This window comes from Leishmania donovani, chromosome 10 (assembly GCF_000227135.1).
Source record: "Leishmania donovani BPK282A1 complete genome, chromosome 10".
Classification (NCBI taxonomy): Eukaryota; Euglenozoa; class Kinetoplastea; order Trypanosomatida; family Trypanosomatidae; genus Leishmania; species Leishmania donovani.
Window position 1 is genome coordinate 407,936 of NC_018237.1, and position 15,104 is coordinate 423,039.

A 15,104-nucleotide genomic window follows, 5' to 3' on the forward strand; every position below is an offset into this window, starting at 1 on the left:
CTTGCGCAGGCGGCGCCGCTCGCGCTGCCGCTGCAGCCACTGCCGCGCGGCGCGAGTGAGCTGCTGGGCGGCAGAGACCTCCCGCTGCTCCTGATCTCGTCGACGAGCGTCAGCGACGGCGCGCGCATGCAGAGCTTCTTGACGCCGGCGCTGCTCCACCGCGCACGAGAGAAGGCCTTCAATCGCCAGCGCGGCCGCCTTCTGGATTGCGTAGACGTACTGGTACAGGGCCTGGCGATAAGCGTACAGGATCTGACGCGCCTTGCTCGAGCGCCATGCCCGTTGAAGGGTCATCGCCGCCCTCGCCCGCCGCTCGTTGAGCTCGGCGTAGTACTTGATGATCTCACGCTGGAACCGCGCGTTGCGCTCTGGCAGCGTCTCCTCTTCCTCTTCCTCTTCCTCCTCTTCTTTGGCGTTTTCTTCGACTGCGCCGGCAGTATCGACTACATGTGTGTGTAGTGCACCTCCGTCTCCCCTGAGTTGCATTTGGCTGCTGCCGCTGAGTCTGCTAGTGCAGATGAAGCCGCGATGCTGATAGGCGGTGAAGGCGGAGTTGGCCGTTGGTGGCGCTGGTGCCCCCCCGGCTTCCGCGTCGGCAGCGCTACCACCACCATCGCCACTGTCGTGTTGTTGCTCAGCCTCGGTTTCGACTGTTTGGACACCTTTCACGGTGGCACCGAGGTTGAGCGGCGCACCCTCGCTGAGCTCGCCTTGCTGAGGCTCTTGAACGCCTGCCTGGTCCTGCTGCTGCGATTCTAGCTCCACTTTCGGTTGCGGCAAAGTCGGCGAGACGGCGGCGTCGGGGGGGCTTGTTGGTGCCCCTGGAGCGGGTAAGAAGTTGCGATCACGCTTCGTCTGCCGGCGCGTACTGCCGTCGGCGTCGACCCCCGATGCGAGGGTCCCGGCAGCCCCAGCACTCTTTGGGGATATCGCGGAGAGTAGCAACGCCGCCGTCGGGGACTGCAGTTGGTCTTTCCGTTCCCTGCGGCGCCGAGCGGCGTTCTTCTTCTTCGCGCTTTCCTTGTCGTCAGCAAGCCATACGGCATCCTTCACGTCGCTGCGCAGAGTAAACGCATCCGCTGGCCGCTGCAGCCGGTAGCAGTGCCGCAGTGACCGACTGCAGAGCAGCCTCGACGCCGACAGCGACGACTGCGGCGATGGGCGACGAAACGGTCTGGCGACACCGTCAGCGGCTGCCGCAGTGGAGGAGATGGTGAAGGGCAGCGTGAGAGTACGTCCAAGAGGAAGGGGTGGCCCGCTCTTGGAGGACCGCGCCGTTGCCGTGGAGGTCGGCACGGACTTCAGCGACCACGACAGGGCCGGCGACGAAGGCGCGGGTGCAAGTCGCGACGGCTCAGGGCCGGAGAGTGTTAACGGTGGAAGAGGCGGTAGGCGGGTGAGTGTGCCGGTGGGCATGCGCTGCTGCTGCTGCTGCGGCGACAGCGGATGTAACGGCAGTGGGGCGTCTTCGCCGCTGATGCGCGCCATGACGCTGTTGCGAGCGTTCGACGGCGCTGCCGTAAACGCTCGGAGGTGCGCCGCCGTGCGCGATGCCGGCGCAGACGGTGGGGCTTGCCGCTCCCCACTGGCAGCCACAGCCGAGTTGGGAAGCAACGCGGCAGCTGCCGCCACCACGGGGTGCGCACTACCCAAAACCTGCTGCCCAAGCGAGTAGGCCTCCATCCAGCAATGCAGCCCCCTCGACTGCGCGTCCGATGTGGGCTTCTCCGGGCCACTACGACGGCGAGCGGCACTGCAGCCCAGCAGGAGTAGCACTCCAGGCAGCAACGCACGCGCCACGGCCGAAGTGGAACAGATCGCGCGCAGCGTCCGTTCCACCTTGTCGCATCGCTTCCTGACTCCGGGGGAGGCGAGAGCGCCGCTGCCCATGTCAAGCGCGCCACCACAAAAGGCATCTGCTTCTGCCGCTGCCGCGACGACAGCTGCCGCTGCGGTGAGCCACAAGAGCTGTACTTCATTGCAGGCACCACGCTCGAGGCTCATATCCGCTTGTACATCGCAGAGGAAGTCCTTGTCAGACGCATGCGGTGGTGGCGCCGCGCCCGCTGCCGAAAGGCTGCCTACGCCGCTGGGAGCGTTGCCCTGCTGCGGCTGCGGCTGCAACGAGCCCGCAGGGGGTGCTTCAAGGACGATGCTCACGTATCGGGCCAGGTGTGCCTCCCACTTGAACAGCTGTTTTGTTTTCTGAAGCGCAGACGCCAACGCAGAAACCACCGCTTTTACAGGCGCCGCCGTCGTGCGAGACGCTGATGGCACGTTCGCACCTTCGCCACACCGCCACTTAGCGGCGTACGAGGCATGCGAGAGCCATACCGGGAGCACCGTGACGACACAGGGGTACGGATAAGTTGGGGTTGCGTCTGCACCGCCCCCGACGGGAAGCCGTTCCGCCCGCATGCGCTCCCCGTGCACCTCGAGCATTGCAGGCGTACGCGGCAGCTGCAGCATGGCCAGAGTCACCGCCACCGTCATCAGCGGCGGCGGCACATCCTCGGTTGCAGATGCCCTCAAGTTATCTACACTGTTTGCAGCTGCCTTCCCGGCTGCGAACACAGCACAGATATCGCGAAGCGCCACCACGAGGAGGCCGAGGTCACGCTGAAGCGTCCATTGGCGGCGCAGCAACAATCCCAGCCGCACAAGGTCGGACGGGCACACCGTGAAACTGGCCACAGCAGGCTTGGAGGCACCGCGCTTCGTCGAGGAGGCTGAGGTGCCTTCGCCACTGACGCCGTTGCTGTCTGCACCAGATGCATCCTCTTCCTGCGTTGGAGCCGTCGCCGACGCCTCCTGTGCGCTTGCCGCGCCGACACCGACCCCGCCGGCGCGTGCTTCCTCCGGCTGCACCACCAAGAGAGCCTTCCAGTCCGATGGAAGACATTCCGCGAGCAAGGAGAGCGCGCTTGCCAGATGCGTTGCAAGACTTGGTGAGACGGCGGCGTTGCCACCCTCGGGCTGCAGGAGCGCCTGCATCTCTAGGCACCGCTGCAGCAGCGACTCCGCTGCTGCGGAGGCCGCGTTGTCGTGCTTCGACGCTGTGTCTTTGGAGGGCTGCGCCCTTGCCCTGGGCGTCGCCGTCAGGGTCGCGCCATACGCACCGGTCAGATACGCCTCTGCCTCATCGACGAGCTGCGTGGCGCGGGCATGCACGTCGTGCAGCACCGCGTAGGCGGACTGGACGAGCCCCAGGTTGCTTTGAGCAGACGGTTGCTGCCGCGGCGGTTGAGCGTGATATCGCGGCGCGAGAGGCACTCTTGCAGAGGAGGCCAGACATGGCGACGCTGCGGAGTGACGCTGTAGCGGCTGCATGGTGCCCCTCTGCAGACGTTGGGACGTGTATGGACACGCCGGGCCCCCTTTGCGCTCTTCGCTGGCAAGAGAAACAAACGAGAGGGCCAGGGACGAAGGCCGACGCCGGTGAGAGGAGGCTCGACGCCAGCGGCAGAGAAAGCGCTCGCACAACGGGAGCCGTCGCAGACCTGGTTGGTGCTGCGAGACGTGCTGTTGCTTTCCCGTCCCGGTGGCCGTGCGGTGGACGACTTGCTTATGAGAGCGAGGTCGAGGGTGGAGGGGGGAGGGAAGGCGCTGCCGGGTGAGGGAAAGACAGGCGGCCGCCGACGCTGTCCAGCAGGGACAGGTGGATGCTGTGTGGTCGAGGTGCCGACATCCTCAAGAGAGAAGAGGAGATGGAGGGGGAGGGGAGGATAGAAAGCGTGTGTGTGTGTGTGAATAGGCGGTTGGGGATGACGACTTCGCCTCTGCTTTCCTCCACCGAGAAAGGAAAGGAACGCGCGTGTTCAGCCACGCCCACCCACGCAAACACACAGACACTTCTGAAGGCGCGTTTTCCCACACGCGCATGCGGTGGGGTCGCTCGCCAGAGGTGACCATCGTGGGCCGCTTCGATGCATACGCGGGGCATACGTTGATGCATCGGCCTGGGAAGGAAGCCGAGAAGTAAGGGAAGAGCGACTAGCGTGACGCAGAGACAAGGCATCTGCCACTCCGCACAACGATACAGACAGCTGCACCATCACCCTCCCCTGACTTTCCTTCTCTCGCGCTGCCGCACTTGATTCTCTCATGAGACGCTTCTGCATCACTCAAGTAACAGTTGGCTTCTCCGAGAAACACCACACACACACACGCAAACCAGACACCAAGTACGCGCAGACACACAGACATAGACACAGAGACACACGCGCCAGCAGCAGCAGCACTCCGACAAGAAGAGAGAAAAGGACATGAAGAACAAAATAGAAAAAGGAAGACAGGCGGAAAACAGAGATGACGCGTGCGCGGAGGGCAAGCAAGCAAAAACACGAAGGCGCGGCTCCCGTGTCCATACGAGTGAGAACCCCCTCCTCCCCCACGCCCCTGCGCCTCATACGCGGGCACGCGCATACCCGCTTTCCCTAGGGAGAGGGCGTGGAGGCCGCGATATCACGGACAGCGCCACCGAATTCGCTTCCCTCTCTCGTTCTGTGTCCTTTCCGTTCGCACCCCACCCTCCTCTCCACAACCGTGCGTGTATGTATCCGCTGGCCACTCTGCCATCTCCCGGCAACGCACCGTTGCCACCGTCCCCCTTCCTCTCCCCCTCGCGCTTTTTTACGGTGCTGCTTACATCGCCATCTTCACTTTTTGCGCCTTCCCTTCCGTGTCTTTCGGTTTGTGCCACGTCTGGTGGTGCTCGCTTCTGCAGCTGTGCTTGCGTGCGCGCGAGTCCCGCCCACAAACAACGTGGTGAGGCGAGGCGCGCCAGATACACACACACACACACACACACACATATGCACACCGACATACACGCGTGCGCGCACTCGACAGAAAGAGAAAGAGAGTGCGCGGTGAAAAAGCGGCGGTGGTGGCGACGCAAGTAAGACGACCCCAGAGAGCTTCACTGGGAGGTGGGTGGGGGTGGTGGTGGTGGTGGTGGTGGGGGGCGGATGCTCGCCCAAGCACTCTCTCTTTTTCTCCCCTCTGCACACGTACACATACTCGCCGCACGAGCAGCGTTGATATCAACACCATGGGCCCACTACGCAGGCAGTGCACATAGTACGCGCGTCTACTCCTGTGCATGCGTGCGCGTCTATCTGTAGCCAAAGTAGGAAAGACTCCGGCTGACACAGCCACCCACAACACGTACAGACGCTCGCACCCATCCGAAATGCGGCTCCTTGCCATCCACTTCCAACCTTAGCAGCAGCCACTGGTCTTCTTGGTCTCCGGGCTTTCGCTGGGGTTCATGTTGACCGTCCTGCCTTGCTTCGGCGCCGTGCGGTCGGCCTCGCGTGTCTGTGGGGTCACGACGACCTCGTAGACGGACTTGGCGAGCCACTCGAAGGCCTTGTCTACGTTCGTCCTCTCCAGCGCAGACGTTTCGAGGAAGGACAGGCCGTTTTCGCGAGCGAAGCGGTCGGCCGCTTCCTTCTTAACAACGCGCAGGTGCTCCAGATCGCACTTGTTGCCAATCAAGAAGATGCAGCAGGTGGCTGGCACAAAGACGCGCAGCTCCTGCAGCCACGTCGGAATCGAGTCGAAGGAGGTCTGGTTCGTGATGTCGTACACGAGCATGGCACCCTTCGCACCGTGGTAGATGGAGCGCGAGATGGCGCGGAAGCGCTCCTGACCTGCCGTGTCCCAAATCTGGATCTTCGCATCGCGGCTCTGAATCTTGACGCTCTTCGTCATAAACTCTACGCCGATGGTGGACGGGGTTTCCTGGTTGAACTCGTTGGTTGTGTAACGCGTCATGAGGTTCGACTTCCCGACGCCGCTGTCGCCGATCAGGACGATCTTGAAGCTGAGGTTGGTCTCCTCCATCTTCGAATCTTATTCCTTTTTTTTTTCCCGGGTACTCGCGCGCAACGACGATAGCGGTGCACCGACGGCGTTACACCCCCTTACAAAATGACGATGAAGAGAGAAAGAGAGAGGGAGGGAGGAGGGAAGGTCTTTGCAAGTGGCACGCCGACAGGCACAGGCTCGACAGCGGGATGTATCGTTGGCGTGTCTCGACAAGTCAGTAGAGGCGATGAAGGAAAAGGAGGTGGTGCGAGAAAGAGAGAGAGAGCGAAAAAGCAAGCAACGCGGTAGTGGTGTGGTAGCTATGAGAGCTGCGTACAGGTTGTAGGTGTGTTGCGAGAGAGTGTGGGAGGGGGCAGGGTTGCATCAGGTGGTGATAGAGGCGAACAGAGAGGTTGGAAGGGACAGTGAGCACACACACGCGTGAGAGAACATCGAGAGACGTCCCAAGGCATGACTCAAAGGGCTGCAGCAAGTAGGGACAGTGGAATGAGCGGCTGCCTCAGTACCGACACTCGGCAAGCACAACCGACTCGCTCTCGGGGGTCATGCCTACGAGCCCACGATAAAAAGGGTAAGCGAAAGCGAGCGGGCTTGAGGGCGCATGCGAGGAGGAGAGCCACGCATGAAACAGTACAGAAGAATGCTTGACTTGCATCGTGCTAGCCGTCTCCCATCTGTCTGTCTAGCCGCCGACCAGAAGGTGCCAGAGGCGGTGGCCGTGTCGGAGTTGGTGAGGAGGACAGGGGGTATCAGGAGATAGAGAGGGGTGGGTGGGTGGAGGAGCGCATTCTCGATTAATCCTCCTTTTGCCAGTCACCAACTAAAGCTCATACACAGACATGTGCACACGCGCCTTCTCGATGCACCTTCATCGCCTAGACACACGCACACATGCATGCCCTCAGCATTCTTTTCAGTGCACGCTTGCTCTGCCTTTTCAGTCATCGAATAAGACGACGGCAAACACGATCACAACCAGCGAACCAGATCTCCCACACCCGCACACTTCGACCTACGACGAAGCCGCTCCCTAGCTCTCCCTCACCGCATTGGCCACTGAGCACAACACGGACATACAGACAGCGAGCGCGCACTCCGTCCTCGACAACCACTGCCAAGGAAGCGAATAAGGGGGCGGGGGCTCACCATACCACCACCACAGCGACTGCACAAGTGCCCAGAGAAGCAGCCCAGAGGGAGTGCGCACACGATAGGAATGAATGATGGGAGAGAGGGGGGGGGGAAGGGGACAAACAACGCCGACAACAGCGAAGGAAAATAACGAAGCAAGGAACAGGAAAGGAACTTTGGTACGGCAGAGACCGGCGACACCCACACCCACACGCGCGCGCGTCGGTGCCCGTGTCTCTGGTGTGTCTCGCAGGAGTCGAAAAGAGAGAGAGAGGGGGGGAGAGCGAGGGCGGCACAATGACATGCGCGCGTGTACTTCAAGACGTACACGAGGCGGCCTTGTTCCCTTTCTGCCCCTCTCCAAACTCTACACGTCGTCGTGAGCGGGGAAGGCAACCAAGAAATATTTGAAGCAATAAAGCATGGGGTGAGCGACCACCCCAGACATGCGACACACACACACACACACAGACATGGAGACACAGACACGCTGACGTATAGGCAGAACAGCAGTGACATGCGCAACGACCCTCGAGAAGTCGTAGGCGGACGAGAGGGTGGACGGAGAGACGCAGGGGTAGGGATGCGTGTGTGTGTGTGTGTGTGCTGGGCGATTGCTCGAGCTATGGAAGGAGGAGGGGGAAGAGGGTAGTCCGTGAGGGATGCATGTCTGCCGGTGTAAACCAACCCTCCGGCTATGCGGCCCCTTTTTGCAACGCTGAAGCGGCAGACGCGCGCGTAAACACACACACACACACAGATGTATACACACATACACACAGGAGCGCAGACATGCGCGCAGCACTCAGGGGACGCAGAAGGAGTTGCCGTCCGGCACGCACCTGTTGATGGAGTCGCCGCTCTTTGCTGCACACTGAATGACCCCCCCGGCTCCACTGCATCTCGAGTTGGTTTTGGACGAAACGGCCCTCCATCGCTGACTTGGCACGCCTTGATCGTCCCGCATCCTTCGAAGGTCTTTCTCTTCTTCTGCGGAGTGCGTGTGTGCTTCCTCGTCATCCCTTGCCGCTGCTATCCCTTTAGTTGCTGATGCCCATCTCCACAAAACGCTCGCCGTAGGTCTTCGACTTGACACGGGCCAGCAGCACCGTCTGCACGTCGAAGAGCGCGATCACGTAGAGGAACATGTTGATGAAGGAGGCGGCGAACAGCAGGGCGTTACTTTTGCACTGCGCCACCGGCTCGCCGAGGCGCCCAATCGTCACGTTCTCGTTGTTGTCATCCAGTATGGAGCCGATACTACCGATACCGGTATAGTTACCCGTGAAGTGCAGCGAGCCGGCGGCGTTGCAGTCGGCCACAACCGGCGCCGCTAGCCCCATCGAGTGGGCCACCAGGAACATCGTCGTAAGCATCAGGAAGGTGATGGCGTAAAGAAGGCGGTACGCCTTGCGGGGCACGAAGTGCAGGATAAGGTACCCAATCACGGAGACAATGGAAAAGACGATCCCCAAGAAATGGGCAAAGCCAGACTTGCTGAAGCTCTTCGCCTGCGTGGTCACCACGCCAGCGCCGATGACGTACATCATCGTGAAGAAGGCCATCGCAATCGCGAGTATCAGCGAAAAAAACTTTCGCAAAAACGTGAGGATGGCGTCGCAGACGGAGGCGCACGCCATTTTCGCTTTTTCTTCGATGCGTCTGACGGTGCCGCGATCACGCAAAGTATGCGCACGATGAGAGGGAGGAGTAGGACTGGGAGGAGGTGGTGGTGGTCAGGGCTGGGGGGGGGTGGCGGTGCGTTTGTACGGATGAACGCTCCACCTGCAATGGAACGTGCCGTGCGCGCCTGAGGGCAGGAGGGCAGAATATGGAAGAGACACACGCAGAGACACAGACCCAGAGAGGCAGAGAGGGAGATAAAAAGCAACGCGGGAAGTAAAAGAGAGAACGAAGAACGAGCGAGATTCGAGCACAGTGTTCGTGGTGATGGGGCCCGTATGTGCACTTTCCATACACCAGTTGGGCGTATGTGATTGGTATGTAGTAGATAACGGTGTGTGTGTGTGTGTGTGGTGGTAGTGGTGGTGGTGGGCGTGGCGGGGGCGGGGCTTCAGTGAAGAAGACGAAGAGAGGGTAGGGTTGCAGGATAGAGGGAGAGCGGGGACGACATCGGTGGGCATGATGCATTTCTTTTTCCTTCTTGTCCGCGTGCGCCACAACATCGCCAGCATGGGCGAAGCGTCCACGCGCCGCCTTTTTTCCTTCTCCTACTCCGAGAGCCTGGAAAAAGGCGATTTGGGCACCGGCTTGTTGGACGTTGTCACCGTCCTCTCACACATGGCTGCACATGACAGACACACGCGAACACGGGCAGCTCGATCCTGCACCGCTTACGTCATGTGCGTATAAGACATAAACCTTTTCCTCCCTCTCTTCTTCACGGCGAGGAGGCTGCTTCTTCACCAGCGCTGCATCGCATCCTCCGAGACGGCGGCGGCGTCGCATCCCTCCAGCCGGACCGTCCCCTGGCCCACAACCACCGTGCAGTTGTTCTTGAACCCCATCCCGCAGAGCTCACGCACGGCATACTCGTCCGTGATGGCGTTGTCGTACCCGTCGCGCCACACCGTCTCGTTGATCTCGCAGTCGATGTAGTGTTGCACAGCCGTGAGCTGCTCGCAGTGCTCCCAGTGCAACTCCTTCAGCCGCTCTCGCAGCGGGCAGAGGCAGCGGAACTGTTGACCGAGCGGGTCTGCCGGTGCCACGGAGTGCACTTGTGAATGCAGGGAGGGACTATTGCGGAGGTGGCGTTGGGGGCGAACACCCGGCTGTCTGCGACCGCAGAGAGCGCCTGTGGGTGGTGGTGTTCGGCCGCTGAGCCACCAGCGGCGACGTCGATCGGCGCTGCCATGCCGAAACTGCGTCCCTGAAGTCGGTCGCTCCCCTGTGACGTCACGGACCGCTGACGCCGATGATGCTGCAATGAAGATAGCCCGCCGCTGATCGGAGAGCTCCAGCACTGCCGGCACGCACACGTAGGAGAAATGGGAGAGACGCCGGCTAGGAGTGGAGATTCCACGGCTCGCCAGTGCCAGCGCCGGCGGCGGTGCGCCGAACCGACTGTCCTCGGCTTGCAGCGGCTGCGCATGCGACAGCCAAAGCAGCCCCAGTGCCGAAAGGAGAGACTGAAGCGGATGGGCTACCCCGCTGACGCTGCGGCCCGCTCGCTGAGGATGCGCGCGCCTGGTTGCTGCTGCACACGCTGTTCGAAGCCGAAGATCGGTGCCGATGCAGCGACATCGACGTCGACGCCGCGCTGGCGGAAGCTGGGAGGGACAGTGCAGGGGGTCTGACGCTGGGCGCACCTGCAGCGCCTCTGTTCGCGTTCTCTCGCGCTGCTTTGGTGCCGCGCTTTTCTCTCTGCTGATGTGTCTTGGACGAGGCCTTCCGACGCTGCGGTGGTTCCTCTTCTGAAGCGCGACGTGCTGGCTGGGCCGCGGAAGCACCGCTGCCATGATCACAAGCGTTTACCGCAGCAGAACTCGCCGCTGAGGTCGGCCCAGTGCGCTGGAAGAGCGGTGGCGGGCTCTTCGTGAAGGAGGAGGCGGCCACGGAAACCATCGAGCGACGCCGCTGCTGCTGCTGTTAAAGGTCGGCGCGGGGTTCCACTGCTGCAGCCGTGGGTGCGTCACAATCATGACCGCCAATGCCTACCGTGTCGTCGTACCTCCTGCCGTCCCTCCGCAAGCCCACGGCTTGCGGTCGCGGAAGAGCAGGAAGGGTGCCACCACTGTCTCTCGATAGCCATCGCGCCGAGAGCCCTGGTGAAGTCCCACCACTTGCGTTTCAGGAGGAGCGCCGGCAGCGCCTGATCGGCGTTGGCGCTGTGCACCGTTGCCACGGAGGCATGGGCAGAAGCCGTGGTAGTGATAGTGGTGGGGTGGATGGACGCCGCCGTGGTCTGGTCAGGACTCGGCGCTCGCCTCCGACTACTCGTGGCGCTGCAGGCGCAATTCGTCGAAGGCCAGTACAAGTGCACGGTGGCGTCGGGGGTTAGCGACGACGGCGATAGGAGCCTTTCTGCTGCCGGCTTCGGGTGGTGAACCGACGGGGCGGCAGGGCTCAATGCCATGACCGCGGGTGTGCGGCCGAGGGAGTCGATATTGAGGCTGTCGCGTTGCGGGAGTGCCGCCACCCTTGCACCTGTGACAGTCGAGATGCCCGCTGCAGCTGCCGACGCCAGGGGACTGGCGTTGAAGGAGACTCGGTCCCGTGGAGTGCTCTCGGAGCCGCATGGCCGCGTTGCTTCGCCATCGCTGTCCTCCTCCGGCATCCTCGGGTTTCCCGTCTGCCGAGACGGCTGCTGCTCTCTGTCGCTGGCGGCCGACCCTGGCCTCGCTGTCGCCCGGTTGCAGCTGCGTTGGGCTGCTGCTCTGCGCTTGCTGCTCCCACGCCCCTGACATGACGTAGGCCGCCGTCACCCCCAGCACGAGCCGCCTCTGCAGGAGATCGTCCCGGCGGCGTTCCTCATGCCGCGACAGCACTGTTACGACCACCAGCGCTATCGCCGGCACACCCATGAGCGCAATGGGAAGGATCACCCATACAACGAGAGGGACGGCTGCGCTGCCGAAATTCCAGGCGACGAGGAATACTAAACTGCACATGTGCACCACCGCTTGCAGCAGCGGGAAGTAGATGAACTCGGTGAGCCGCGACAATGGCCGCAAGTACACGGCGCAGCACAGCGCAATGAGCGAGACTACCAGGAAGAACAGTATGCCGACCCAGGCAAGACGGCGATGCTGTCCGCGCTGCATGAAGCAGGTGCCGAAGCCGAGGACGATTTTCTGCAACAGGAAGGAGAGCCGGTAGAAGCGGAACTGCATCGTTTACGCGCGATAGGCAAAGGCGGCGCTGTTGTCCGAGAAGAGCACCTTCTGCAAGTACAGCTCCTCGGCGGTGAAGACGTCGTGATAGCGCTGCTCGAGTGGGTACACGTCATGCAGCATCCGAGCACCGTACTGCGCGACGTAGAGCTGCAGGTAGAGCAGGAGCAGGATGTAGAAGACAAATATCAAGACGTCGATCGCCTTGTAAAATCCATCCATGCTCCCGCATGGCACACGGGCGCCATAGACAAGTCAAGACCGCTTTTGGGCCGTGGCGCACAGGCTCTGCTGGAAGGAGGTGGCACACTTCTGCGTGTAGTTGTGGAAGTCGCACGGCAGACACCTGACCGGCGAGTCGGCGATGCGACTTTGTTCCATCAGAGAGGACAGCGGCGGAAAGAGGGATGCGGGGTGCTGCATTCGTGACTCGGCCTCGCAGGTCAGCGGCACGCAGTGGACGATCGAAGTAAAGTTGGCGACGACGTTAATGTACAGAAGGGAGGCGACCATCATGATGAGGCTGAGCGCGTGGAGGTCGAACGCGGCACTGCACGTGCACAGATACCGGCGCCCTTTCTTTAACATGCTCGTGATCCACCACAGCACGGAGACGGCAAAGAAAACAAACGTTAGGCTCCCGACCGCCTTGAACACGATGCTCTGCTGCATCGGGTAAATCGGTGGAGTCGGCACCGCCCCAAGCAGCACAAAACTGCCGATCAGCAGCATCAACACGCACGCGCCCTGCCACATCACATCTCCGACGTCGAGGTGGGCAATGCAGTACTCGCGGCGCGCGGAGTGCACCCGCTCCGCTGCCACGGTGACAAGGTCGATCCCCTGGCGGTCCACCACCTGCTGTGTGATGCGTTGGCTTCCGCATCGCTCCCGCTCCTCGTCGATAAACCGCTCCAGCTCCACCGCGTCCCTGCGCAGCTGCCGCAGACGCGCGAGACCCATGCTAACAAGACCGACAGCCAGCAGCACCGCAAAGAGCGGCAGTCCCACGTCGCCGAGGATGCCGAGCATCGACTTGGACGGCAGCGACGGGCCAGGAAAGGTGAAGGCGGCCATGCTCGGCAATAAAATGAAGCCGAAGAGAAACATAAAGAGGGAGGAGAGGAGGCACACGAACCAAGCGTAGGCGGGCTTGCCGTACACGAACAGCAGGCCGAGGGTTGACAGCGCCAGCGGGCCGATGACGACGACGCAAACGCACTGCACTCGAATGTCCAGCGGGAGCCAGCCAGGCAGATCCACGCGGAGTGGGTTTTCGTACCGCTGCACCTCCTCCATTTTATCGTACGCGCGCAGCATCATAAACTGAATTGCCTCCAAAGGCGCAATGTAGAAGGACAGGAGCGACTCCGGCGACAGATGCAGCAGCAGCGTGATGTACTGCATGTACGCCGTCGTCATATCCAACACATCGAAGAACATCGTGGCAAGCGGCTACGACTTGTGCGGGGGGAAGGAGGGTGGGGTGGGGAGCAAAACCCAGGAAAAGAGAGAGATGAGCAGATCTTGCCAACGCGGTGGCCCCGCCCGCTGCCGCGTCTGCGACCAAGAGGCCGAGGGAGTGTGTATATGTATGCATTTGTGTATTTGCGTGTGTGTGTGTGTTTGTGCACACGAGCGCGACATGGAATGGAGGAGATAAGCCATATGATGGCGGCAAGAGTGAAGGAGAGGCGGCAAGGAAAGGGGAACACACTTGGAGAGGAAGACGGCGGGGGCATCACATGAAGGCTTGCTCGGCAAGACACGGATGAGTGACCGATGAAGAGCAACCGATTTGAAGCGGGGAGGGGGGAGGGGCTTGGAGCGCGTCACAGCAACAGTGCACCGCTGCGCAGTGGGGCTCCCCGTCAACCCCCTCCCCATCATTGCGCATGGCTTGCTTTTCCTTCTCGTACCGATGGGCTAGACAAGAAGCACACAGACATGGATGGGCATGGTGGGGTCGAGTCTACTACGCTCCTCATCGTTATCCTCCTCTCTCTGCAGTCGCATCTCCCATACGAAAACGACAACGGAGAGGGAGAGTGACGGGAGGCACGGGCGAGACGGGAAGGAAAGGGCGGATGCGTGTGTTGTGCGGCGCACACACGGACAAAAAAAAACGAATTTCGTCTTTAGTAGTCTCTCACCCTCGACTGAGGAAGAGCGGGAAGAGAGAGAAGGCGTGGGGAGGGGGAGGTGCCTCGTTAAGCAAACCCCGCCACGCACCGAAACTGGCACGAAGACGATAAGGTGCGGGGAGAAGAGGTGGTGTGGGGTGGGCAACTCGCAGCACACACGATCAAGCATATATAAAGATATATATATATATATAGTGCTAGCCCAAGGTACTGAAATCGCTGCCCACTTCGAATACCCTTTACCGTCCCCTTCCCTCGTTTCACAGACAGTGGCCCCCTCCCCCACCCACCCACCCACACACGTGCACAGAGGGGTACCCCATACATGGCCACATGAAAGCGTCGCTGCACGAGTGCTTGCTTGTGCCGAGGGAGGGGGGATGGGGGATGGGATAAGATGGGATGGGAGGAGGAGGAGGAAGGGCGGCGGCGGCGGCGGCGGCGGCGGCGGATGCCTGTCCTTGGGGCGGATCTGCAGCTCACCTTTCGATGCGAAGGACAGACGACACGCGCTGTCGACGCCGTCAGCACCGTTACATTGCCGTTGTTGTGTATAAAAAGTGTTGACGCAGCGCACAGCAAGAGGGAAGGGGTAGGGCAGACGCCGATGTATACAGTACCATCGGCGATGATGAGGGAGGCAGATGTGCGCTAGATGGACTGTCATCTTAGCCTTAAAAAACACGGGGCGTGCCCCGCACACGCAGCAACCTTCACCAACACTACAAGAGTAAGCACGGAGAGTGCGCCCGCATCACCAACAACGGCCAATGCGCGCCCGCGCTCAGAGAAACAATAACATAAGACACACACACACACAGACCAGCATCCAGCGAACACACATCAGCAGGCGACCGCCAGGCCGCACAGAGAAGATGGGGGAGAGGGTGGGGGCATCTCTACCCTCCGCCCGAACACACAACGAAACGCCGTGAGGCAAGAAAGAAGAAAAGGAGGTCAGCAATGAGAGGCATCACGTAGAGACACGGCACACAGACCCATCATCGCACAGAGCGTCATCACACCTACTACGGAGTACGCCCCTTCACAGAGCCAGGAGCAGCCTCGAACACGACCTCATGCACACACACACACACACGCTGCCGAGAACCTGCATATCTACCGGCGGTCTCCCGCCCCC

At 61.4% G+C, this 15,104-nt stretch overlaps 4 protein-coding genes and 1 pseudogene across 4 annotated transcripts, besides 1 other annotated feature; all 5 read right to left on the bottom strand.

Annotated features, from left to right (window-relative positions):
• LDBPK_100950 (hypothetical protein, conserved) lies at positions 1-3,330 on the bottom strand (the record flags this gene model as incomplete). The annotated part of the gene is made up of 1 exon (XM_003858883.1): positions 1-3,330. A coding segment is annotated over one exon (3,330 nt), but the record flags the coding sequence as incomplete, so codon positions are not given.
• A 1,893-nt stretch (positions 3,331-5,223) lies between these two features.
• Positions 5,224-5,850, bottom strand: LDBPK_100960 (small GTP-binding protein Rab11, putative; the record flags this gene model as incomplete). Its single annotated transcript, XM_003858884.1, has 1 exon — positions 5,224-5,850. One exon carries the CDS (start codon positions 5,848-5,850, stop codon positions 5,224-5,226), a length of 627 nt encoding a protein of 208 aa, XP_003858932.1.
• Positions 5,851-8,006: 2,156 nt separating this feature from the next.
• On the bottom strand, positions 8,007-8,606 carry LDBPK_100980 (hypothetical protein, conserved; the record flags this gene model as incomplete). Its single annotated transcript, XM_003858885.1, has 1 exon — positions 8,007-8,606. One exon carries the CDS (start codon positions 8,604-8,606, stop codon positions 8,007-8,009), a length of 600 nt encoding a protein of 199 aa, XP_003858933.1.
• Positions 8,607-9,389: 783 nt separating this feature from the next.
• On the bottom strand, positions 9,390-10,445 carry LDBPK_100990 (hypothetical protein, conserved; the record flags this gene model as incomplete). Its single annotated transcript, XM_003858886.1, has 1 exon — positions 9,390-10,445. The coding sequence occupies one exon, from the start codon at positions 10,443-10,445 to the stop codon at positions 9,390-9,392; it is 1,056 nt and encodes a 351-aa protein (XP_003858934.1).
• A 1,629-nt stretch (positions 10,446-12,074) lies between these two features.
• On the bottom strand, positions 12,075-13,262 carry LDBPK_101000 (annotated as a pseudogene).
• Positions 12,075-13,262: a sequence feature.
• Positions 13,263-15,104: the final 1,842 nt, after the last annotated feature.